This window comes from Ziziphus jujuba, chromosome 7, assembly GCF_031755915.1.
Source record: "Ziziphus jujuba cultivar Dongzao chromosome 7, ASM3175591v1".
Classification (NCBI taxonomy): domain Eukaryota; kingdom Viridiplantae; phylum Streptophyta; class Magnoliopsida; order Rosales; family Rhamnaceae; genus Ziziphus; species Ziziphus jujuba.
The window spans coordinates 3,198,925-3,224,126 of record NC_083385.1 but is presented as its reverse complement, the minus strand read 5'-3'; the positions used below and the strand labels follow the sequence as shown (position 1 = coordinate 3,224,126).

General features: G+C 33.7%; 3 protein-coding genes across 8 annotated transcripts; 2 read left to right on the top strand and 1 right to left on the bottom strand.

Moving 5' to 3' along the window:
- Positions 1-6,053: 6,053 nt before the first annotated feature.
- Positions 6,054-11,717, top strand: LOC107423658 (uncharacterized). Of its 3 annotated transcripts, XM_016033255.4 has the most exons (10): positions 6,054-6,166; positions 6,343-6,594; positions 7,481-7,611; positions 8,068-8,223; positions 8,349-8,454; positions 8,777-8,959; positions 9,691-9,856; positions 10,132-10,457; positions 10,905-10,994; positions 11,368-11,717. In XM_016033255.4, exons 3-10 carry the CDS (start codon positions 7,603-7,605, stop codon positions 11,433-11,435), a joined length of 1,104 nt encoding a protein of 367 aa, XP_015888741.2. In that variant the 5' UTR covers positions 6,054-6,166; positions 6,343-6,594; positions 7,481-7,602; the 3' UTR covers positions 11,436-11,717. The 3 variants fall into 3 exon arrangements, with proteins under 3 accessions (XP_015888741.2, XP_015888743.2, XP_015888742.2); XM_016033257.4 differs by lacking the exon at positions 6,054-6,166 and having other exon boundaries at positions 6,173-6,594; positions 10,150-10,457; XM_016033256.4 differs by lacking the exon at positions 6,054-6,166 and having other exon boundaries at positions 6,173-6,594; positions 11,371-11,717.
- Positions 11,718-14,322: 2,605 nt separating this feature from the next.
- On the top strand, positions 14,323-18,889 carry LOC107423657 (cyclic nucleotide-gated ion channel 1). Of its 4 annotated transcripts, none has more exons than XM_016033251.4 (10): positions 14,323-14,738; positions 15,185-15,235; positions 15,429-15,485; positions 15,599-16,184; positions 16,293-16,505; positions 16,627-16,934; positions 17,150-17,261; positions 17,517-17,753; positions 17,852-18,246; positions 18,440-18,889. In XM_016033251.4, exons 3-10 carry the CDS (start codon positions 15,457-15,459, stop codon positions 18,741-18,743), a joined length of 2,184 nt encoding a protein of 727 aa, XP_015888737.3. In that variant the 5' UTR covers positions 14,323-14,738; positions 15,185-15,235; positions 15,429-15,456; the 3' UTR covers positions 18,744-18,889. The 4 variants fall into 4 exon arrangements, with proteins under 4 accessions (XP_015888737.3, XP_015888739.3, XP_015888738.3 ...); XM_016033253.4 differs by having other exon boundaries at positions 15,185-15,239; XM_016033252.4 differs by lacking the exon at positions 15,185-15,235 and having other exon boundaries at positions 14,324-14,738.
- Positions 18,890-20,291: 1,402 nt separating this feature from the next.
- On the bottom strand, positions 20,292-25,131 carry LOC107423622 (beclin-1-like protein). Its single transcript, XM_016033206.4, has 10 exons — positions 24,784-25,131; positions 23,549-23,892; positions 23,253-23,423; positions 22,660-22,784; positions 22,439-22,487; positions 21,966-22,124; positions 21,592-21,677; positions 21,429-21,500; positions 21,005-21,154; positions 20,292-20,766 (listed from the first exon to the last, which is right to left on the bottom strand). Exons 1-10 carry the CDS (start codon positions 24,917-24,919, stop codon positions 20,526-20,528), a joined length of 1,533 nt encoding a protein of 510 aa, XP_015888692.1. The 5' UTR covers positions 24,920-25,131; the 3' UTR covers positions 20,292-20,525.
- Positions 25,132-25,202: the final 71 nt, after the last annotated feature.

Below are 25,202 nucleotides of genomic sequence, written 5' to 3'. Positions count from 1 at the left end.
CATCAATAATAGTTTTTAGAATTTATTATAGTAACAGTTTATATTTTCAATTGTATTTACAAGTTTATATGATATGGATATTCATACCATAAAATTTATATATATATATATATATAGCTTTGATATAATAAAAATTTATGAAAAGATATTGTAAAGTATAACCATCCATAGTTGTTGGATTACAAAAATTATACAAATCTCATAGCTGCAAACGATATATTCCATAGTCATTCTCCTTAAATTACTTACCATATTATTTTTATATATACATTTATATACCCTTCATATCGCTGAATTAGCATCTCATTCGGTGTACTCGTAGATTGTTTGCTCCTGGCTTCGTAAGCTTGTTTCTTCTTTGTGATTTAAGTGGGCATATGATGGGTTTTAAGTGGACAGACCCCACGAACCCTTTTCGCAACCTTTTACATGTTGGTTTGATTATTCAAACGAACATTAAGGTAATTTATAATATCCGTCGGTCGATGTTCGCCTTAGATATATACATGTTCTATTATTAATTATAAAGTGCAGCATAGGAAATATTACTTTTTCATGTACTCTAAAAAGCTATTTATATTTATATTCATATTGTTTGTTGCACCTTGTTGGTATATATAGTTGATGATTTGTGGTGGAACTGAATCCTCCACAATGACCTAATTTAATTATGTAGAAGTCATTTTCAAGCTTTAACCCGAAAACAAAAAAAAAAAAAGGAAAAAAAATATATATATATTGTACCTTAGCTTCCTATAATGGGTGCAGTTTTTGGGTCATAGTTTTTGAATTTTTGAAAACTCGTTCATGATCATGAAGTTCGAAATCATGAAAAGAGGTGGAACAAGCAAGTTGGTATACAGCTTCAGAAAATTTTGATACATATTCATGCTTTTGAGTTAGATTTGGTAGAAACGGGATGATTGATCGTATTGCAGAAGAGAAATGTTGTTGTTCTCGTGCTATAGGGTTTGCAACAATAGGTTAGAAGGTGTCGGTTTTGTCGCCAATATCACAATTGTTGGACGGTGAAACTTTTTTATTGCTATAATTGAGAGAGAGTGGAATTTAAGAAGAAAAAGAGAGGAAAATGCTATATGGTGCTGGAAAGCATTTCTTAGGAAAGAAGAAACAAATAACATATGAACAAGTACGGTCTGTCAACTTCTCAAATCTCAACTGTATATGAAAACATCATGTTGATTACTTTACCGATGAGGAGGGGATTTTAGAGAAATAATGGACAACTTTATATAGCTGTTGCTTTTATTCAAAGTGCAATTATAATATAAATATATAGACGAGTGTAGTAGCTTAGTTGATAAAAGCAATCTTATCTATATTTTTTATGCTGGATTCGAATCTATTGGAAGACAAAAGATGCTTGGAATGATATAATCAGTTAAAAAAAAAATTATAAAATATATATATATATATATATATATATGTATAAACGAAATTGTTTATTTTTATAATCCCTGTCACCTATTATTAGATTTTTTATTTTTTTTATTTTATAATTTTATCCAGCAAAATAAATAAATAAAAATCCACTGACAACAAGATCCCGAGTCCTAATTCCAAACTACTAACGAGCCAGTAGACAGTAGTGCTTTTGCTAGGCCAGACATGCATCAGTCGGGCCATTTCCAGTGGGACGCCTGGCTTGGGCTGATTCATTCGAATTGGACCGGTTAATTGATAAACCGGGCCACTACAATATGGGCCTTAGAAAAGCGAGCATATTAATTATTAATTAGGTTATTAAAGAAGTTTGGGGGTGTTGAAGTCGCCCAAAAAAGGGTGCAGACAAAATATGTGAACAAGAAAGGTGGTGGTGATATAAGGAAGTGGTCCTTGCCTTGTCTTTGGGTATTCCAATAATCAATTTTCCCTACTAAGTTCAACCATTACATTTGGGGCCCTCAATTGCTTACAAAATGTTTTATTTTTATTTTACATAATTATTGAAAGGGGTTTCGAAATTGTTTCATACTAAGAAATTAGAGTGAAAGTCTGGACATTTTGTCTTGCCCCGGCCCCCTCTTCTCTCTGATTATCTTTCATCTTCAAATCTCCAATTCAACTCTGTCACTTTGTCTGTCACGAGACCATTTTTCTCACTCACTGTGGGGCTGCATTAGATTCTTCTTCCTTTTTTTTAAAAAAGAAAAAAAGAAAAAAATGAGAGTGTTTTTTGGCATTTAATCAAATGTTTGGCATGAGCATAACAGGTTTTCATGGCAGTTTTAAGCGAGAAATAAGGGGGCCAAAAAAAAGTATATATTGTCCTTGAGTGAATCGTACGTCAATGCTCTTTTTAATAATAAATTTTCTTTTGCACTGATTCTGCTCTTTCATGAATTACAACAAGATGGAGTGCAAATGTGCAATGTCTGGAAAGATAGCATAATACTCTTCTTATATATTGAAAATAGTAATTATTTATTGACATTGAGGCAGTTTCATTGAATTGCAAGGATAAAAGTCAAAGGGGCTGATTAGTTGCGAATGAATTTATGGGGAAATAAAAAAAATAAAATAAAATAAAATAAAAAAGATTTGTATCGTAGAGGGTTTCGCAGTCTGAAGGACTGAGGACTGGGAAAATAGCCCCTCTTTGCCTTTTTGTGGTCTAAAATTGGTAGGTAAATGGTGTTCCAATTAGTTGGTCGGCCATGATCGAGTGCATGAAAATGTTGGCTTTTCTTTAACAAAGGGGTTCTTTGGAATGTTGAAATCGTCACCATTCATCAATCATCATGATTCATCACCACCACTTACGTGTCTATCAAGTTCCTTGATGAAAGATGAACGGTACTGATTTTGGAGGAACAAAATCGTGATGAAAAAATTCTTGAAATGATAATTTTGTGATGTAATAATTATAATTTTTATCCTGGTTATTATTTATTACATGGCTCATCATTTATTAAACTACCCCAAATAAATTAATTTATGAAGTGCGACCATTAATTATAAACGATTTTTTTTTTTTTAATACCAAATAGAGAAATAAAAATATCAAAGAAGAAAGATACATGGGTCCCACGTGATGGGACCAAATGGGTTTGGATTAAGAAAGATTTGTACTGAAGAAAACGCGCCAAGAATGGAGAGAGATAACAACAAAGAAGTCAACAACGACAACCTTAGCGGGAATTTTGAAAACCGTTCCTTTCCCTCAAAAATCAAAATAAAAAATAAAAAACATTTTATTTGGACCCCAAATCCCAATGCCATGAACGGCCACAATGCAGGCCACGATCCGCCGCTTAGCATGGGACACGTGTACACCTCTGTGGCGAATACGACTAGTCGTCGCTATGACGTGACTGTCAGGATTATGTGTGTGCATAGCTCTCATTGGTAGTTGTGTAGCAGGGAAACAATAGCATTACACGTGAGGCTCATTCATTGGTTGATCTTTCTTTTTATTCAATGTGCCCTTTTTTGGTTGCTAATGTCATGTGTTTTAATTATTTAATTTGACTTATGTTTTGTTAAACAGGGTTAAATGAGTGTCTTAAATTTTATCACGTGTCAGTTCATGTTTGGCTCGTGACGGCTCACGAGCCAGCTCTCCCCTAAGCCTTATGTTGTATTGCCTCTTCCGTAAAGCTAAACTTTAAAGCCACCGGACTGTTTTTTTTTGTCCTTTCAATTTTTTCTTAAAAAATTGGCTTGAAATTTATTTATTTTTATATAAAACCAATTAAAAAAAAAAAAAACTGAAATACAGGAGTTGATGCAATCAATTTCTAACACTGCTTTTTATGATCATAAACAGCATACAAATATATTGAAAAAATGACAAATAAAAAACAATGTTAATCATTTAATAATGACTTGCAATAAAAGGAATTAATAAAAAATATATATATTATTAACAGTGAGAACAACTTCTTCATAGAGGTTTCTTTTTTACCAAAAGAGTGGGTAAGGGTAAATACGGTATTTCATGTGTGATTGTTGAAAGTGGTCCTGTCCTGCTTAGTCTAATGAAGAATAATATGAATAATATCTAAATTTCACAATGAAGAATCGGCATGATGGGCGATGAGATTTTCAATGGTTGGACCACACTGATTGATGGGGCCCAGCAAACATATATATAAAAAATTATGATAATTATTATGCACCATGCTGTGTAGGTCAGGAATATGAGTAAAAACAACAATGAACAACTTGGATTGCATTACACCGCGTTTCTTGTCATTTTCTAAGACCATCTAATTAAGAAAGCCTACGCACCACACAACCTATATATTTTGATTTATTTTCTCTCTTAACCTTTAAAATGTTCAAAAGCTAAAAAAATATTTGGAGACATAACTTTTTATTAAGTAGTTAAGCTGTGTTCTGAGCCACTTCTTTATTTAGTTGGTGTTTCTCTGGTATTTCAATCTACTTTACAAGGAAACAACAAAGCTTGACAGCTAATAATTGAAAACTTGTGCAAATGCAAAATTAAATCCCAAAAGAAAAAAGTTCCTTTTTTAAAATATTTATCTCATGGTGAGAACATGAATCGTATTTATGCTATGCTTTTCTTTTTTCTTTTTTATTTTTTTGGGTGAAAGAATAGTATTAATGCTATATAAAACAAATTTGGATATTCGTTAGGGCTCAAACTTTCCTGGGGAAAAATATTAATAATGTTTACAAAAAGTTGAATTACAACGCCAGTAAAAGATTTTTAACACAATGGTTGGTAAAAAATTTGCATGCTTATAGTTATTCACATTGTTAAATTTTTTTTTGCTTTGATATATAAAAATAGGTCTGTATTGCATCCAAAAGTAAAAAATTGTATATGATTTTGAAAATCCAAAACTATGTTTCGTATCAAAAGCAATAATGAATTTTAGTTTAAAAATAGTTAAACTTTCTATCATATAGTATTCATAGACAATAATAATAAAACATATTATTTGAATTAATCTCATTTACATGAATAATAGAGTCTAGAATATGCTAAATAAGCACATCTTACAATATGTTATAGGATATATAAAATCAAAATCAATGTTTCACCACACATATATATATATATATATATATTATATAATACAATATTGTCCAATATTTAAAAATAATAATAATATTGTCCAATATGTAATGGGTTTGACCATGTAATTATGTGATCGGGGTTTATGGATTCATGAGATAGAGAAAGTTATTCCAAAAAAAAAGAAAAAAAGAAACATGTAATGGCCTTGCGGCTCCATGACCTAACAGAATAATTTTCTTATTTAAATTTTGTTTTTCTTTAAAATGACAAAAATTGTTATAAAAAATTTTAAATACCGTGGAGACAAAATTTTCTATATGCCCTTTGAATGCAAAGGTGAGCCACTTTTTTCTTAAAAGAAAAGTAGATTTTTTTTTTTTTTTTCAAAATCATTTCACGACTCACAATTTCATACTTTCTAAGGCTCTTTTTCTAATATATATTTATACATGTGTATTTTCAATATATACTCTTACGAATGCATTTGACACTGATAACTAAAACTATAAAACCACTGCAACAAGGCTAAAAACACTTTTTACAATATTTGACAAAAAAAATTTTGTAGTGATTTTATTTTAAAAAATCACTTATTAAATGATTAAAAAAAATCAATTAGATAATTCCTCATAAATCACTTTTTTTTTTCTTTATATAAATCTCGCAAAACACTACTTAGAATTAGAAGAGAGAGAAGCGAGACCTACCACATCATTCTCCAAACGATATTAATTTTGTGAACATTGAATATCGTGAAAAGTTCATCAACTGAAATTGAAAAAAAATTAAAAAAAATTAAGAAAAAGGATATTGAGTTTGGCTTGAGCTGATGTCATGTAAGGCCAGCGAAAAGTGAGCCGTGAACGGAGATTGCTATAATAAAGTGATGCCGTACGGTTCGGAACAAGCGCCGTAAGGAACGGAAGCCGCATCTCAAGCTGGTGAAGTTGTGTCTGAATATCTTATTATTGAATAAAATTTTTATTAAAAATAATTCTATAAATTATTAAATATATATATATATATAAATATTGTAAATAACTGAAAAGAAATTTCCCTTTCGAGAAAGTTTCACTTTCTCGCATAATTCATTTTCAAGGAAAATAGGGAGTATAAAAACCAAACACCGTCCTAGACTCTCAGTTCGGTTCGGTGAGATTTTTTTAATTTTGTTTTACTACTTTCTTGTCAGCTTCTCGCTCTTTTTTACTTAATGCTTTTTAATCTGTCATTGCAAAAACCTCGCAATACTTGCACTATAAACCTCAAATTTCCCCATTTTATTTCCTCTGTATTTTTTTTCTTTTTTTAATGTAAATATCTTCCAGGTGCTCATCCAATTTACCACGAAACATTAAGCTTCAATGGAGGCTGTTCTTTCAGCTGCCAGATTCTATCTTCCGAGTTCCTGATTCTTGCTGTAATTTTTGGGGACTATTTTGTGGCAGAGATTGGTGTCTGTTTGATATTTTTTTTCTTTCTGAATCTTCTGCTTGAAAGAGTAGCTCGGGTTTTCTCAATTCGTCGAAATAAAGTGCGTTAATTTCCATTGTTTTGGAGATTTAGAAACTGGGTTTGAGGTAACATTTACTAGATCTTATTCTTCTTCTTCCTTTTCGTTTTCCTGCTATTGTAGTTTTATAAATCTGTTTTCTGTAGTAGGATATCAATTTTTTTTTTCAGTAATTATTTTGAATTTACCTATACTCGAAGCTCTTTCCTAGATAAATCTAATTATTAATATATGTGTTAAAGAAGTGTAGAATGTCTTTAATTCTAAAACCTATGAACTTGTTTGGGATCTGGTTGAGTATTCAAGTTAATTTTTAATTCCTTGCATTTACTGAGAGGTTGAAGTCGCACCATATGATATTTATTATTTGTAAATGCCGTATATAGCTTAGCTATTCAGGGTTTGAACCATTCTCACATAATACCAAACACGTGATACTACTTATGGTGGCTTAGCTGGTTTTCTTTTATAGGATAAGCATGAGGAGGAACGATCTTCCAATTGAGTTTGGATTTTCTTCTGTTTGTTCCACTATAAAGTTCCAAGCTTTTGAGAATAAAATTTGTCGGAATTTGATGTTCTTTATCTAAACGTCACTCTGCATTTGATGTTTACTGTATTAGAAAATAAACTACAGTGGGATAATAATAAACTGTAACATTTTGAATAAAAATCCATCACAATCTTATGTGAGGAGTCTCCTTTTCCTCTTAACATGAATTGCCTGGTCGAGATATGGTGCTTCCCAAGTCCATTTTATCAATAACGATTGACTTCTCACCCCGTGCAATGTGCAGGAAGTTAATGATCAACAAATTATTGAAGTATCAATTATGTGTAGAATAATTACACAACTTTTTTGTTTTGATTATCTAAAATTTAAGAATGTCAATAAGTATTGCAGGGTTTTGGTTTAACTGATGAGTTTCTCTTTAATAATCTTCACTTTCTAGGTAAAGTACCGCCTCAACTTGAGCATCATATGCGTAAAAACGTGGACTCTGGCACTCATAGCTTTGGCTGGAGGGAAAATTAAGCTGTATAGAGAGATGTGGTCAGCCTGCATTCAGTTGAAATGAAGACGGTATTGGCTCATTTGTTAGAATTTTTAACACTACTGTGTATACTCATACTTAGTTTCCAATTTTTATTGACATTTTACCTGTCAGTGATTTATGCTACAATGATGCTGTTACATTCTCTAATGGATCTTCCCCTCAATCCTACTCTTATGAATTGCCATTTTTCTTTTTGGCTTTAAAAGATCTTCATAAATTTGTTCTTCCATTGTATGGCCAGTGCTAGCGTCCTACATCTGCATTTGCATCATTTCCCACTACCATCAAAACTATGAAAAATCATTGCAGTTACTGCAAGTTACAATGTTGTGATGGACATGCATTATGCTCAACTTGCTATTAGATGAAGTTTCTATCAATTAAGCTTCTAAATGAATTCTGATACAGAGTTTACAGTATCTTGTTTAGTGCTTGTAATGGTTTTTCGCTTGAATGATGTGACTTTTATATGGTATCCTCAGGCCAAACAAGAAATACAATCGGCAACCCAAGTTTCACATGATTCCCAAACTGATCAACCTAAAAACCACACAACAGAGGCTCCTGTAACAGATTCTGCTTCAATATCCACCTCAAGCAACGATGGTAAAAAGGTTTCACGCGAAGATATTGAACTTGTAAGAGAACTGATTTCCTCATATAATTTCAATGTCTTATCTTTCAGTAATGATATTTGAAAATGAGCTTAACTTAAATATTTCTTACGTTTGTCTTGATTTATTCTACAAAATGGATATTACAGGTTCAGAATTTAATTGAACGGTGTTTACAGTTGTACATGAACAGAGATGAGGTAGTTAAAACCCTCTTGACTCGTGCAAGGATTGATCCTGGATTTACAACCCTGGGTAAGTATCTTGAAACATATGTACGAGTCATTGTATTGACATTTATATGTTCTTTTTATGTAATTTATTTGAATTCTGAAATTTGTTTACATACGGAAAAAAAAAAAGCTCATGTCACCATTTTCCATATCATTAACAATTACTGCTATAATACTGTTCTTATAACAAGTATTTTTTTCTTTTAAGATAGAAAGTTGACATATGAAAATTTCAATCTCAATCAGCAATTGTCAATCTTTCTTTTCACCTTTTGAATTATCAGTAAGTGGGTATCACAGTCTGATGTTTCTCTTTATTTTTTTTATTTTTTTGGTTATTTCAGTATGGCAGAAGTTGGAAGAAGAAAATGCTGATTTTTTCAGGGCATATTATATAAGGCTAAAATTGAAAAGACAAATCCTCCTGTTCAATCATTTGCTTGAGCACCAGTATCATCTCATGAAATATCCCATGCCACCAAAGGTTCCTTTAGCCCCTATACAGAACGGAATTCATCCCATGCCTGGTAAGCTCTCATCCTACCTGATATGATGGTCTAATGTTATGAGTACCAAAGTAAATAAGAAGAGAAGAATAAAATAAAATGAACAATAAAATAGGAGAGAGGATCATAATGATTCTGTATGTATCAATTAGGCAGGATCTAAAAACCTTTTCCTTTCACTGTCAACTATTTTACATGTTCTTGGATGAAGCTGGCAAGTATTATTAATTCCCTTAATTAAACTTAAAACAGGTAAGGCAATGCTCCTTGATTAGATGGTGATGTTGCTAGTATGGTATTCATACACTTTGCTGATTTATGTGAACTCATCAAAATAATAATCAAATGTGAAATTCAAATTGACCGGATTTTTCATCTCAACATTTTGTGTTGGATATTTAGAAAATATTTTGTTTGTGTGCTTGTTTCTCAAGTAACCAGTTAGGAGCTATTTTTGACTACCCTTTTTAAGGAAACTTTGTTGTGCTCAGCTAATTTCCCTGGGGAAGAAAACTTTAGTTACTGCATGATGATAATTGGATTTGAATACTACTTCATTTGATTTAGCTAAAAATATTCTTTAATGAACCTGAAGATGTGATTCTTTTGCTATCTTTAATTAATGCATCTATGCTGAAAATTCCCTGGTGGCTGAAGTTTTTGAATGTCTGACTTGATGCTTTTACATCACAGTGGGTTCTTAAATGATATTTGTCGTCATTTTTATTTACTGTCTCTTGTTTGCAGTGCAGTTAACAACTTGCCTATGGGATACCCTGTCCTACAGCAACCAGCAATGGCTACAGCTGGTCAACCTCAACTTGACTCCATGGGCTGCGGAATTTCAAATTGTCATGTGGTTAATGGAGTCCCTGCGCCAAGCAATTTCCATCCTATACGTATGAATTCTGGCAATGAGTGAGCATTATCTTCTCTTCCACTCTTTTTTTTCTTTAATTATCTATCAGCGTTATCGCTCTTAATTTTCAAAACTGTAAAGGAATTCTTTTTCTCATGCTTTCTCCTGCTAGAAGTGCATTATCTGCACCTTTCTCTTTCCTTATTTGTTCTCCCCCTTTTCCCACCAAATAAATTATATATGTACACTTGAACATGCTTTTGTGTACATATCTTCCTTTTGCTTGATAGAAGTTCTGCTAATGGCAGCTGCTTTTGTCCTTGACTCCTTGAAGTATGGTGATGGACAGCAGTGGTGCGGATGTGGCTCCTGTGATTCCACCAAATAGTGCCATGTCATCCATGTCTGAGATGCCTGTGAGTCCTACGTCAGTGGCATCCAGTGGTCATTTCCCTTTCGCTGCATCAGACATATCAGGAATGGGAGTGGATGCATCAGCTTTAGATACAGCTTTTACATCTGATGTTGCAAGTTCAGTTGGCTTGCAACTTGCACCTGATGGTGGGGCTGGAAACTCTCGAGATTCTCTCAGATCTTTGGATCAGATTCCATGGAATTTCAGCTTGTCAGATCTTACAGCAGATTTGTCAAACTTAGGAGGTAATGTATAGTTTAAAAGTCTAAATCATTCATCCATCTCTAGTTACGTTACTTTAAGTACTGGAAATAACAGCATTGCTTTTGCAACAATGAGTTTGAGAACGTCCTCTTTTAGATGTATAAAAATGGGGAAGGACGGGAAGAAAAACTGTTGAAAGCCAGAATATACAAGGCCTATCTGGAAACGAAGATAGAAACCATACCTTCTACAACTTGAACATTGCTTTGCTATTAGCTTCCTAACCACTTAAATCCCTTAAGATTCTGTAACCACAAAATTTCCAATATGTTTAATGCTGTTATGAAGGCTTAAATCACCTCAATCCTAAATACATGGACAGATCTAGCAATATATGGAACCACTATGCATAGTGCTTTTTTTTTTTTTTTGGTAATCGATTCAAAATATTAAGTTCTTATTCAGATATTGACTAATTTCTTTTGCAGATTTAGGAGCCTTGGGAAACTATCCTGGTTCGCCCTTTCTGCCATCTGATTCTGAAATCTTGCTAGATTCTCCAGAGCAAGAGGATATAGGTAATTCTAATAGCATAACCGATTTACTTGATTATTTTCATGATCAATAATAGGCAAATATCTTATCCACTCTGTCTATAGGTTGAAGAAAGTACTATTTCTTCCATCATTAAATCGACTTGATTTTTAACCATGGATAACCCCACTTTTGCCAAAGGTTAATCTGATAGAATATAGTTTACAATCCAGTTGGGTTATGTGTGATACTATGAACATATTTCAACCCCTAGAAGGGACATTCAATAGGGGCATAGGAAGTTCAAATATACATCGGATAGAATAGTTTTTCATTAATTTCTACAATTAAATTTGGTTTTCTACACTTTTCTGTTTAGTGTTTGTGATGTCCTAAAATAACTTTGTTTCGTTTCAGTAGAGGAATTCTTTGTTGATTCTGTCCCTGGACCGCCATGCTCTCAATCAGATGAAGAGAAATCCTAGACGAACGGCGAGGCAATGCTCCTTCCTCACTGTAACTGTTAGAGTAGGACAAAAAAATTTAGAACAATGAATAAGAAATTTGTCGTTAGTTTGATAGGCAAATTGGGTTTTTCATTATTAACGAATTTGAACAATTGTAGTTTTTAGCTAGTTTGTTCTGTACGCAAAAGAAAGTAGTGACCTCAGTAGTTGAAATTTCTTGCAACTTTATTTTTGTTTGCTAGAGAAACTTAATATGTCTGGAAAATATGAGTATTTAGTTCAGTTTCTAGTCCTCGGATATTTTATTGGGGTCATTGCCAACTGGGTAAACCACTGACGTTCTATTCTCAAAATTGACTAATTTTAATTCCATGATGATTTGCTAGTCTGGTTTTTGATCTTTCAGCAAAATATTAATGATTGCCAAGGGTTTTCCACCCCTCATTCAGAAAATCTGATGTTCTAAAGGTGATACAAATTTTGATTCACTTTATAAATATTTATTTTATTTTATTTTATTTTATTTTTTTCTAAAGAATAGTTTCAGTACTTCACGTGGAAAAAGGAAAAAAAAGAAAAAACGAAAAAAGATTTGACCTGAACTATCAATGCATGATAGACATTGATAGTACAGAAAAAGTGAATCACATTTTCATCTTCTACTTTATTCAATTTGTATTTTTGTGATCAAAATCTTATACTTTATTCAAAATGGGTAAACTTGCTCAAGGTCATGGTCCGTCCGGCTTCAAATATTCTATATTATTTATTTATTTATTTTGTGCAAACTGTATTTATTAAGTGCTTCCAGTTGGGTGTTATAAGTCTGTCTGATTAAATAAGCACAAATTAAAACACACACAATTTCTTTATTTTTAAAGGATAATCAGACCCTTAGCAAAAGTGTTTATTTGAAATCTATGCTTATAAAATTGCGAGAAAGAAAAGTATAAACCATATTAGAGAGTACTAATACAAATGCTAAGGCAGGGAATTATTAATATCTTATTTATTTGGTAGACTTAATGAATTCTTAAAATATACCATTTCACTATTATTATGAGTTTTGATGGTTAACCTACCTCTTCAGACTGTCATGAATGACCCAGTTTCTACTTGTTTCTATAGAGTGCTTAATTATCTTCAAGAATGGAAACAGAACATCCCGCAGGTCACTAGCTCTTCTTCATCCAATAGGCAATAGGCATTAATAAACCCCAAATAAAAATCTATGTTTTAATAATGTGAGATTATTATGACTTATCATGCTTACCTTTGAGATGTCTATTCAAACTTTACTTTCAATTTGTCACCAATACGAGTTGAAGGTGTCGAGAATTGTAGTGGTTAAAGTAAGCTTTTCAATCATATGTACAGAATAAAGATGGAGAAAAGAAGCATAATAATTCTCCTTCTGTTATGGAAAAACATTGTGTAGTATTTTATATATTATTTTTATTTTATAAAAAAGGTACATTTTTATGCATCTTACAGGAGTACCCATATTATGTGCTTTTTTTTTTTTTCAATAATTTAATAAATTCTGGATATAAAATTGGAATATCATATAATTTGGTGGTTTATAATATTTCTGTATTTGCTTTTTGAAAAGATTATAAATCAGAAAGACTAAAAAAAATATAATTATAAAACAACATTTTATGAAGTACAAATATCATATACCTAGTCAAATACGAATTACACAAATGCAAGCCAAAGACCAAGATTTACCAAGTCAAATCATCTAAAACCCGTGATAAAAAGGTACCAAATGGAATCTAAACTTTTATGTTTCCATTAAATAAGCAACTCAGGTAGTCCCACAGTTTTGAAAAGTCAGAGATCAATTTTTCTTGTTTTGAGTCTTCAATTTTTATTTTTTATTTTTTTCTTATTCAGAGGTTAGAGAAGTCACCCCCCATAATATAAAAAATTATATTCTTTCAGTTAAAAGTAAAATTGAATAACACTAACATTATGATTGAGGATTAACATCGTGAAGATTACGAAATTGTTTGAGAAATCGAGATATGGGTTTCTTCAATAGTTCTACATAAACATGCACGTTTATTTTTCTGCGAAGAAAAATAATAAAGGTCTGTTATCTGTCTTGTATAAAAACTTAAAAATAAAAAAGAAAAAATATATAAAATAGCCTGAGCTGTTTATCTTTAAAAAAAAAAAAAAAAAAAAAGAATCGTATACGTATATTATTTATACCCAAAAAAAAAAAAGTTTATTATCTTTTGCATTTTTTGGTCACAAATGAGAATGTTATAAGTGGATAAATATCAATACCTCAAATATAATTATTGTTCAGAATATTAAGAAAAACAAAAGATAGACTAAAATTTCAATTAGGGAAAAAGAATTTTATTCCTCGCTAATTTTCCGTGTTAATCAATTTCTCTCAGAACATTAAGAAATTAGATAGAATCAAATTGATCAATCATTTTCTTAAACAAGCATCTTTCAAAGTAAAATGGCGTGTAAACTCCTTGGAAATTTTCTTCAAAAACGACGTTTCACCATCATTCCACAAGAGTCGCTAGCTACAAAACTCGGTGTTACTTTCCTTGAATAATCACTACAAGAACCATCTACATTTAGTGTAATTATTTTAAGTGAAGGTGGTTTCTATGATATACGAAGCACAAAAAGGTAAAATGAAATTGCAACAGGTATCCAAACTAAACTAACACGTTAGATAAAATAAAGTAATTGGAAGAAAAAGATTTGTATAAATGAATGACCATGCAAGTCAAATTGTACAAGTGGGAAAAAGGCTAGAACTGCAAAGAAAGCAGAGCATATTTCCTATATTAATTATTAACCTCCATCTCTTATTCTTGTATTTTGGGTTAGAAAAAACAGGTAAAGAAAACGAGGAAAAAGTCAGTCATAATCAAATAAATAAAATACGAGTCTGATAAAAAGTGGGGCCGAGGAAATGCATGGTCGTTAGCAGAGCGACTGTAGTTTCCAGGAACTAACAAATTTGTATTAGGAGGAGAAAGACGATTTGGAGGAGGGCTGACTTTAGACTCCGGAGACTTGGTCTCATTTCTTGCCTTTTGCCTTTGTAACTCTCTCTCTCTCTTTGAATTCTGAAACGCACTCCATAACTGCTATTGTTGGGAGTCTCTCTGCCTCAACCTTCATCTTTCTTTCTCAGAAAACTAACCAGACTTCCATGCAAAATATTCAACTACCAAGTTTCTCATCCTCTGCTCTGGCTCTGCCCTTTGCATCCACTGTTTTTGCAAAGTTGTAAGAAAAAACTTCCATCAAATTTCATGCAAAACAACTGCCTTTCTTTAGGTTGGTTTTTCTTAACATATCAGCATTTACCACTTTCTTCCCTTTTCTCTGTAATCAAATAGTGATTTCCTTTTTTTTTTTTTTTTTTTTGGTTTAATTTTGAAGTACGTTTTTATTTCATAATCAATTGGTTTGATGCATAATACCCCAACTGATTCCCTCGCCTTAATTCATTGTTTGATTATGGTACTCTGTCTAACTTCTTCTTCTTCTTTTTTTCATGGTTTTTATCAGTTTGTTTGGTATGTTTCCTTCATACATTGCTTCTATCAATTAATTCCCTCTACAATTCAATGAATCTTCACTTTATTGATGCGTTCAATATCTATTATTTATTTAAATTCCTCACCCTTCTCCTTCCACTTTGTCTATGTAGATTATCAACGATCATTTTATTTCTTTTTAATTAAAAAAGTTTTTTATTTTTATTTTTTTATTTTTATCTGAGACTTGAAAGTTTTGAAGGTAGACCGTGAAAATTGAATAGGGTGGGTAAGGTAGGTGCGTGCAGTACTACACAGTGATCATAGGTTATGAACTGAGTTATCTCATCGACTTAGGCCTAGGACTAAACGACGTCGCCTGAGATAGAGTGACCATTTCTTACTTTCATTATTATAAGAATGTATGTCCTAAGTTTTTTGATTGAATATAGATTTTCGTAATTGAAATTGGTCTCTTGCGCTGCAGGACCTGGAAGTTAATTAGCTTCAAAGAAATGAATTCCAAGGGACCTAAATTTGTAAGGTTAGCTTCTAGTAACATTTAAATAAATAAATAAATCAATAAAGAAAAATTATATATCTGTTTTCTTATTTTTTTCCATGCTGATTTTTGACACTAATGTCTTATATATCCAGGTTTGAAGATTGGAAATCAGAAATCTCTGTAAGTTATGAAAGGGAATCACCCACAAGTAATGATGGGTCATATCCAGGAAAAGCCAGAGAACATGTGAAAGGAGTTTTGAGAAATATTGGGAGAGGTTTTAAGAGATGTTATGAGAGCATTAGAAGCCTGAGAACAAAAACATTAAGCTCTCGTACTACTTATGCGACTAAGCGGCCGGAAAAAGATGCGGCATCTAAGAAAAAAATTTTCGACCCGCAAGGAGCTTTTCTTCAGCAATGGAACAAGATATTTGTGCTCTCTTGTGTTATAGCAATATCGTTGGACCCGTTGTTTTTGTACATTCCCACCATTGATACCAACCAGCAATGCCTCAGTCTGGACACACCGTTGGAGATCACTGCCTGTGTTCTTCGAACATTTACCGATATCTTTTATGTTGTTCATATTATCTTTCAATTCAGAACCGGGTTTATTGCCCCTTCTTCTAGAGTATTCGGAAGGGGTGAGTTAATTGATGATCCTGTGGCTATAGCAAAAAGATACTTATCCACCTATTTCATCATCGATGTTCTAGCAATTCTCCCACTGCCACAAGTACGTAGAACTTCGAACTAGTTGGTGGAGCTTTTAAACACTCAAAAGAAACTGTTACTTAAGATGCAAGTTACTGAAATTGAGATTTTGTGCATGATTTCATTTCAGGTGGTAGTTTTGATTGTCATACCTCAGATTAAAGGTCCAGTTGCACTGGTCACAAAGGACATTTTGGAGTATGTAATTTTCTGTCAGTATGTGCCAAGACTTATAAGGATTATTCCACTATACAGAGAAGTAACTAGAACTTCTGGCCTTTTCACTGAGACAGCATGGGCTGGAGCTGCTTTCAATCTCTTTCTCTATATGCTTGCTAGTCATGTAAGTTGGGATTTTGGTAGTTTTTCAATTATGCTTATGAAGAATACCGCTTCCACTTATTTCTGATCACCAATCCATTTATATATATATATATATATATATGTATATATCTTTATATCAGGTGGCTGGAGCAGTTTGGTACTTGCTCGCCATTGAGCGAGCAGATAGGTGTTGGCATGATCAATTTAAGAACAAGCCTTGGGACCACAGTTATTTATACTGCGGTGAAGACAGAAAAGACTTACCGATTGCAGACATTAGTTTAGCACTAAATACTTCTTGCCCTTTCATTGATCCTGATGAGATTAAAAATTCTGGCATCTTTAACTTTGGAATATTTGCTGATGCTTTGACATCTGGCATTGTTGACTACGATGATTTTTCTACCAAGATTTTCTACTGTTTTTGGTGGGGACTGCGCAATCTTAGGTTTGTCAAAACCTATAAACCTTTAACTATGTTCTTACTTATTTCACAAGCTATCTTTCAAGATTCTTAAATTAGGAGTATTTGTATGACTTTTTTTTTATTTTGGCTGAAGAAAACCAATATTAAGTTCTCATTGACGTAATTTGGTTTGCATAGAATCAAGCTATTAACTTATTATATATATATATATAATTTTTTCCCTTTGACTTTTGCAGTTCTCTTGGCCAGAACTTAAAAACAAGCACTTTCGTGGGAGAAATAATTTTTGCAGTCTGCATCGCTGTCTTTGGATTGGTTCTATTTTCATTACTCATTGGGAATATGCAGGTAAGATTATATCTTTTCTTGACAGGATTATGAGATGATTAAATTATTGCTGGGCTAACTTCATAACTTTTGCTTGTCATCTTTAGACCTTCTAAATAATGGTTGCTAACTTTCTGATGCATGTAAAGTATGTATTTATCTTTGTTTGTCTCCCATTCTTTCCTATTACTCCAACTTGAACCTGGTTAGGAAAGACTTCTTTTTACTCTTCTTTGCTTCTGAATTTAATGTATCTGGTCTGTTGTGCTGTTATAGAAATATCTGCAATCCACAACTGTGAGAGTTGAAGAAATGAGAGTGAGAAGACGAGATGCAGAGCAGTGGATGACTCACCGCATGCTTCCTCCAAACTTGAAGGAACGCATTAAAAGATATGAACAGTACAAATGGCAAGAAACAAGAGGTGCTGACGAAGATAATCTAATTCGTAACCTTCCAAAGGACCTTAGGAGGGACATAAAGCGTCACCTTTGTCTTTCTCTTCTCACTAGAGTAAGTGAAGTGATTTAGCTTAACATTTTCAGTGCATTTGATGTCCGGCTCTTCTTTTAGCTATGCAGTATTTGATCAGCTAAATTTGATCCTTTTAGGTACCAATGTTTGAAAAAATGGATGAACAACTCTTGGATGCTTTGTGTGATCGTCTCAAACCAGTTTTGTACACAGAGAAAAGTTTCGTTCTCCGGGAGGGTGATCCTGTTGATGAAATGGTCTTTATAATGAGAGGAAATCTAGCAACAATGACTACCAATGGTGGAAGAACTGGCTTTTTCAACTCAGTTGATCTTAAGGCTGGTGACTTCTGTGGAGAAGAGCTACTTACATGGGCCTTGGATCCCAACTCTGCCACCAGTCTCCCTACATCCACCAGGACAGTGGAAGCTCTAACAGAAGTAGAGGCTTTTGCTCTCATGGCTGATGATTTGAAGTTCGTTGCCTCCCAATTCAGGAGGCTTCACAGTAAACAACTCCGGCACGATTTCAGGCAAGGCTTTAAAACCATGTCACTATTTCATCTAGTTAATTTCTTGAAGATAAACTATCACATACAAGCAAAATGATACATTACCTAGTCTGTTGCCTTTTTGTGCGTGACTGCATGTGTTGCATCTTGCTTTTATGTCAAAGCAAGTTTCTCCATCATGAAGTAACCAATGCCTTGACGTATATATTTACAGATTCTACTCCCTGCAATGGAGGACATGGGCTGCCTGTTTTATACAAGTGGCATGGCGGCGACATTGCAAGAGGAAGCTTGACAAGTCTTTACGTGAAGCAGAAGACAGGCTGCAAAATGCTTTGGCAAACGAAGTTGGGAGCACACCAAGTCTTGGTGCTACTATTTATGCATCAAGGTTTGCTGCCAATGCACTGCGAACCATGCGAAAAAATGGTGCTGTAAGTGCCAGACCACCACAGAGATTGCTACCATTGCTGCCTCAAAAACCAGCTGAGCCTGATTTCACTGCAGAAGGTCGTTAGTGGTGCTGTGCTTCATCATAGTGACTTCACAATGATCTAAGTTTTGTTTTCGTATGCAAGTATGTGTGGCTTCAGATTTCTGCGCATAAGATGTATAAAAATAAAAAAATAAAAACCAAATATACCAAATTTTCTGTTCTCTTTTAGTCAGCAATAATCCTCTTTTATCGATTTAAGGGGTTGTACCAGAAAATTCTCATTCATCCCCCTTTAGATGCACACCAAACTGATTAGCATGCTATTTTTTTATTTTTTATTTTTTTTTATACAAAACGCAGCAGTTTTATGCTCTGTGCAGACTGTGCTCAATCTAAACGAGCATAGACGGCTCAGCTTGTAGGTTACGTACGGTCAATTTAATAACAAAATCCTTCTATAACTCCGAGAATAATGGCTTTTTACTGTTCCAATTTGTTACACATTTTCTCCGCCGTATTTTTTCTTTTTCTCTTTCTAAATGTTTTTGGCAAATTGCTGGGAAAGATAAAAATGAAAAATAAAACAAAATTTTAAAAACACAGATAAACGATTAATAATGATAAACAAATCACAAGCACAGTAAATTCAAGTAATATTATTTAAATGGGAAATGGGGATGACTTAGTACAACTTAAGTACTTCTTTTGCTATTTATTTTGTAATTCCCTTTGAATATATATTTTTATGTTTCATAGAGAAGAATAAAAGAGAAAAGAAAAAATTGTATGCGTATTAATACTTAGAGCAGTCGGTGTTCTTATCAATAAGAGGGAGAGTAAAGGAAAGGCCACAGTCCTTAGAAATAAGAGGGATACGAGAAGGGTCATAGGTTCCAATCTGAGACAGTGCAATCTTAGTGCATTGGCATATTCTTTGCCTGTCTAGTTTGGTTTTTGCTTTTGAACTAAGGTCTTTTACACCTTGGCAACACTCCTTGGAGGGCTTATTATCTCCTTCCTTCAGCCGCTGCTCATCACCGCTACCTTTCAGGAAACTCAGACACGGTGCCAGCTCCTGTGCGACCACAGTGCACGTAGGCGCAGAAGTTTCACATACAACTGTGGAACTTGATAACAGTAGGAGAATGGCCAACATTAACAGTGCTACTTGAATATGCATGGCTGCCGGAAGGAAAATCTCTGATTGATGAGAAAATTTCCAAGCCTAAATGACAACTTGAAAATTGTGATCCCTAATAAGCCCGGATGGATAGGATTTATATATACATATACAGCAGCTTGAGGTCTTCTGGTAGTTGTTGTTGCCATGCAATTTTCATGAGTTTTGAGATTCAACTAATTTATTTCATTTCCGTGATCGACTACAATAAGCAACTTTAAGCTCAATGCATTTTGCTGACCAATATTGGCTTTTAAACCCGTGCCTCTGCTAAATAGCACAGGAACAGTTAGTTTTTAGAGGTAAAGGTTCTTTATACGTATCGGCAAGTGATTGATTAAACTCACACTTTTTATGCCCTAAACTTTATTTCTTTTCTAGAGTACCTTTTCAAGCTAACATCAAGCCCTTAAATATAAAAAAATTGATTGGAAATGGAAATCCACCATATTACGATCCAAGACATATATCGATGGCTCTTTGAAAATTATATGTACATTGTAGGAAGGTGTGATTATTAGCTGAGATCACCCAATAATCACAGATATCTCATACTCAGTATTACAGATTAAAAGGACAAATTTTCTTTCCAGTTCTTCATGCTCCTCGCAAAATAAGAAGTGTACCATTAAATGCACAAATATTGACTTTGTAATATGTACATTGTGTGTTTAAATCATGGGTTTATGAGTTGCGAAACTCCAACTTTGAGTCCGAGCTGCGCTTTGTGTATAAAGAACCTACAGCAGGTACCTCAGCATGTGAAGATACCATTGCAGAAAGAGGCTGGAAATTTGTACTCCCTACAAACCAATAGAGAGCCCATTTCAAGTTGCAGAGTGTATACTTGAGGGCTTTGGTCCAATTCTCCTGCTTGTTAAAGCTTTGCGTGATAGAGTAGTTTTCCACTTTGTCATTCTCTATCCTGCAAAACCGGTCCAATAGTAGAGCATCATGAAAAAGTTAGGCAAGCATAAAAACAAATCTTCAAATTTCAAAAGAACAACTTCTCATATGTATTAAAACAATCAAGAAATAAAGCTCTATTACTTTGCATATGAAAAGCCTGTATCGTCTATTAAAAAAACAATGTTAAAAGAAAACAAACAAGATGTATTTTGAACTACATGTAAATAACCTTCAATGCAGACAATGGAACTTACTTGTAAGGCAACTTAAACCATTTCTCTGGTGGTATATTGTTTTCTTGATCCTTAGAATTTGCAAACTCGGCAAAGTCCTTAAGGCATGTCAAGTACAAAGTCATTGCTTTGTCATAGCGAGTGCTCCAAAACAAGTTCACAGGACCAAACCTAATAAAGTACTAACATCAGTTAAAAACATTGAGCAAGTAGTAAAAGGTCGTCAAAATTGAAATTCCAACGTTCAGTTGTCAGCAGATTTGCTCCGTAAACCAGCTATTTGTTCAAATGAATTAAGTAGACATTGTTCATGAATATCTAACCACATTAATAAACTTACATTTTGTACCAACATATGGAAAATCATATCCCACCTTCATGCTGAAACTTAAATAAGAGTAATCCAATCAAAATCACAGAAAAATATACGATGTATATAACTTACAGCTCATAAGTATTGTTGTTGCTGTCCATAATTCGAGGGTAGCTCCCCATAGGAAGTATCTTTATTCGATATCTAAAAGTTAATGAATTAAGAAAAAACATTGATAATAGATATAACCACAGCATTAGAAGACAAATACATTGAGGACAATGAAAAAGGATACTGAAACTTTGGCCGGAAATATTGACACATAGTATGGAGGAGAAGGCAAGCTTGGCCCCAGGCAGCATTTATTTCATCCCACTCAACCTAAATGGTTGGACAAACATGGTTAAAACCATCTACTGACATCAGAGCCTTATTTTCATATTATTTAGAAACAGCATAAAGAAATAATCTTATGAGCAATATATCAACGAAAATGATATAGAGGGCATTCAGAATATCACTTTCTAGCTCGATAAGTTAAGTATAAACTTATGTGAACTAACTTATACTGTAATTGTGGAGTGTGAAAAACTAAGGTAAATAAAAGACAGAACCAAATGACTAGTTCAAAGATAACTTTTGGGAAAAATAAATTTGTTTAGTTCTGACCAGAATTTTAGGTAACCGTCCAAGTCGAAAATTGTTGATTGTTCCAAATTCTCCATCATGCCAGATGGGAAAGGCATCACTAAGCACATTAGTTCGTTTCAGTAACTCCAAATGTGCTTGTGAAACTTCTATCTTGGCCAGGATTGCATCTCTCTCTTCCTGTTAACCAAAATAAAACTGCTATGTTCAAAGATACCATATTAACAAGACACCAAAAAACACACACAAACGACAGCATAGGACCTTCCACCTTGCTTAACCTTCATTTTAACAAAGATATAAAACCAAAGATGGCACAGAAAGATAGGATGACAGATGACTCAAAAGGATACCAAAATAGGATTACCGTACTGGAAACCAACTCTAACATGAAAAATCCGAGGTATGGTACATTCCGGAAGATAGTGATGCAACTACTAAGTTTCAAAGTAGGAAAGCAAAAACCATAGCAAACCAAGAATACACATACTCACCTGATGCGAAATTAATTGAAACTGAAAATTATTGAACTCGTGCCAATACCTGTTAAATATAAAGTGAAAGCAAAATTAAAAACTAAGGATCTCAAACATAAAATACATAGTTCATTTTCCATACCATGAAAGATATAAGATCACTTATTATTTTATTAGGAAATGCCCATCCAAATGAGAGAAAGTTAGTTTAACCAAAATTACCAGGAAAAGAAATTTACCGTTCCTCCAATTCCTTAAATCTGCTAGATTTCAACTCAAGTTCCTTCAGTTCAGCATTTACTTCAGCATTCTGTTTCTCTATTTCTTGAATTGCTGCTTCAAGTTTTCTCTCTTCTTCTTCAATCTTAAATAGCAAAGAGATGATTTTATCAACATTTGGACCTCCCTTTAAAACATTTACTAAGCTGGTATTTATTAAAAAACATATTTAAAAAAAAAAATTGATTGCCATTAATCATATCAAAGGCTGCATATGTGAGATAAAAGAACTTTATAAATAAAATCCATAAAATTAAATTTTCAAATACCCAGGATACCACACATTTGGACTGGTACCCTAAAATTAGGTAGTCATGGTAAGATAAAGAGTGTAAACGTCTTATTTATTGGACCAACGATAGGACATTCCTGCTGGTAATAAAATCTCATTATCCATTGTAAAAGGAAATTTTAGAATTACGACAATCCATTTTTACCACCTAAAGCTGGAATGCATCTCAAAATGGATATTACCACCCATCCTGCATCACTATAACATATCAAGACTTACACAGAGATATTCATGCATTAAGGATAATCGCCAAGGACGCACCTTTAGTTTCTCCTTGAGAAAATCAGGCTCACTAAGAACATCTCGAGCCTCCCCCTCCAAGCGTTTAAGACAAGCTTCATATGCTTCAATGTCCCTATTAACATCTTCAACCTCTTTATCAAGTTTATCAGACAATACCCTCATGCATTCAAGACATAAAGGTTGTTCAACCTGAAAACATTATGAGAACATATTGTGATCTCATTGCTCCGGAATAATGTTACCAACCAACACTCCAGTGTAATGAAACAAACTATAGAACTTCACATTAACTTTCTTTAAATTTCTATGCATACCTGTGTCTGAGTGGTTGCAATTTCAAATGCACGTTTGAGGACAGTTATAGTTGTATGAAACCCAGAATTGTTTGGCTGCAAGTGACCATTGGATCCTCCATCGGATGATGGTAAATGAGCCCCACCTCCATCCAAGGAGGACTCAGGTTTATATACAACCACAAAGGACTCATCCATTGATTTTCCAGAGTGGCTTGCGTCAGGCTGGGCAGCACCACCACGAGGACGAGGAGGGGCTTCTTGTCCCTGGGGTGGTCTGCGCTTCTGTAACACAACAAAAGAATTGTCCATCCGCGTGGAAGCTAACACACTATTTGCCCCATGTATTATCGAGCCCTGCATGCCTGCATATGTTTATTCAAACCACAATATTAATTAAAAACAAAATGCAACCAACAAAGAATTTCTCCAGCATTATTCATATCCAAATGTTACAAGAGTTAACAGTCCACATGCACTGGATTGAATCCAAACGTAGGCGACAAATGGTCAACTCAGTAAAATGTCATATTTGGTGAAAACTACCATGTAATCAAAACAACGTTTTAACTTTCTGTCTCTTCCCCTTCTCCTCCCCCCCCCCCCCCCCCCCCCCCCCCAACATATACACACATACAAGGGGGGGAGAAAAAAAAAAAAAAGGAAGAAGAAAGAGTGAGAGAGAGAAGAAAAGAAAAGGTGCCAACTTGGATTCATTAGTTGCGCATACCAAAAAAAAATAAAAAATAAAAAATGTACACACCTAAACCACAAAGAAAAAAAAAAGAATTATATTTCAACGCATCTTTAATTGAAAATGTAAATTAGCTACAAAAGGCTGCAATTCTAAGTTCTAACTCAAAAGTTTTTCATCAAAATGTTTAGGTTTAATGGGAAAACACGACTAGAAAACAATAGAAAAGAAGCAAAGTCGTAGTTTTTAAATGGCAAACATCATAACAATTTGAAAAGGAGCAACAAAATCATTATTTTCAAACCACAACCACAAAAAGAGAGAGGGGGGGAGGGGATCGCGCGTAGACCCCAATGGGGTTTAAACTCTGTAAATTTTCTCAAAATATCAAAATGAAATTACAATTTCATCCATTGAAAATCAAATTGAAACCTGTAAGCTTTCTTTAATTATTGATTCAGGAAAGAATTGGGATATCCAAAATTCAGTGGTAAAAAGCAGGGGAAAGAAAAAAAAAAAAAAGTGAAAGGGGAAAGATGAGGGAGGAAAAAGAAACCCTGACCTGAACGAGTGGAATCGTTCAAGAACTTTTCGGCGTACGAATCAACGCCGACGATATAGAGTGGGTGGCGGCAATTCTGGCAGTTCCATTTGGGGACATTCGGATCCACCGGGAAGCTCCGATCCTTTCCTCCCATATCTTCCTCCACAAAATTCAAGCTTTTTACTTACGCTTATATGAAACTCAGATTCATCTAATATTTTCTCTTAGTAACTCTTTCTCTCGCCGGAAGCTCATGACCAAATCATAACAGTTTTTTGGGATTTTGTTTGCTTCTGACTTTAATTTCTTCACGCTTCACTGTGAAAACACCTTTCTTTCTTTCTTTTTTTTTTTTTTTTTGTTTGTGAAGTGGGGTGGTGGACAAGGTTTCTGGGTAGGTCCTTTGAATGGACCTCTTTTCTTACCCAAGCCCAATA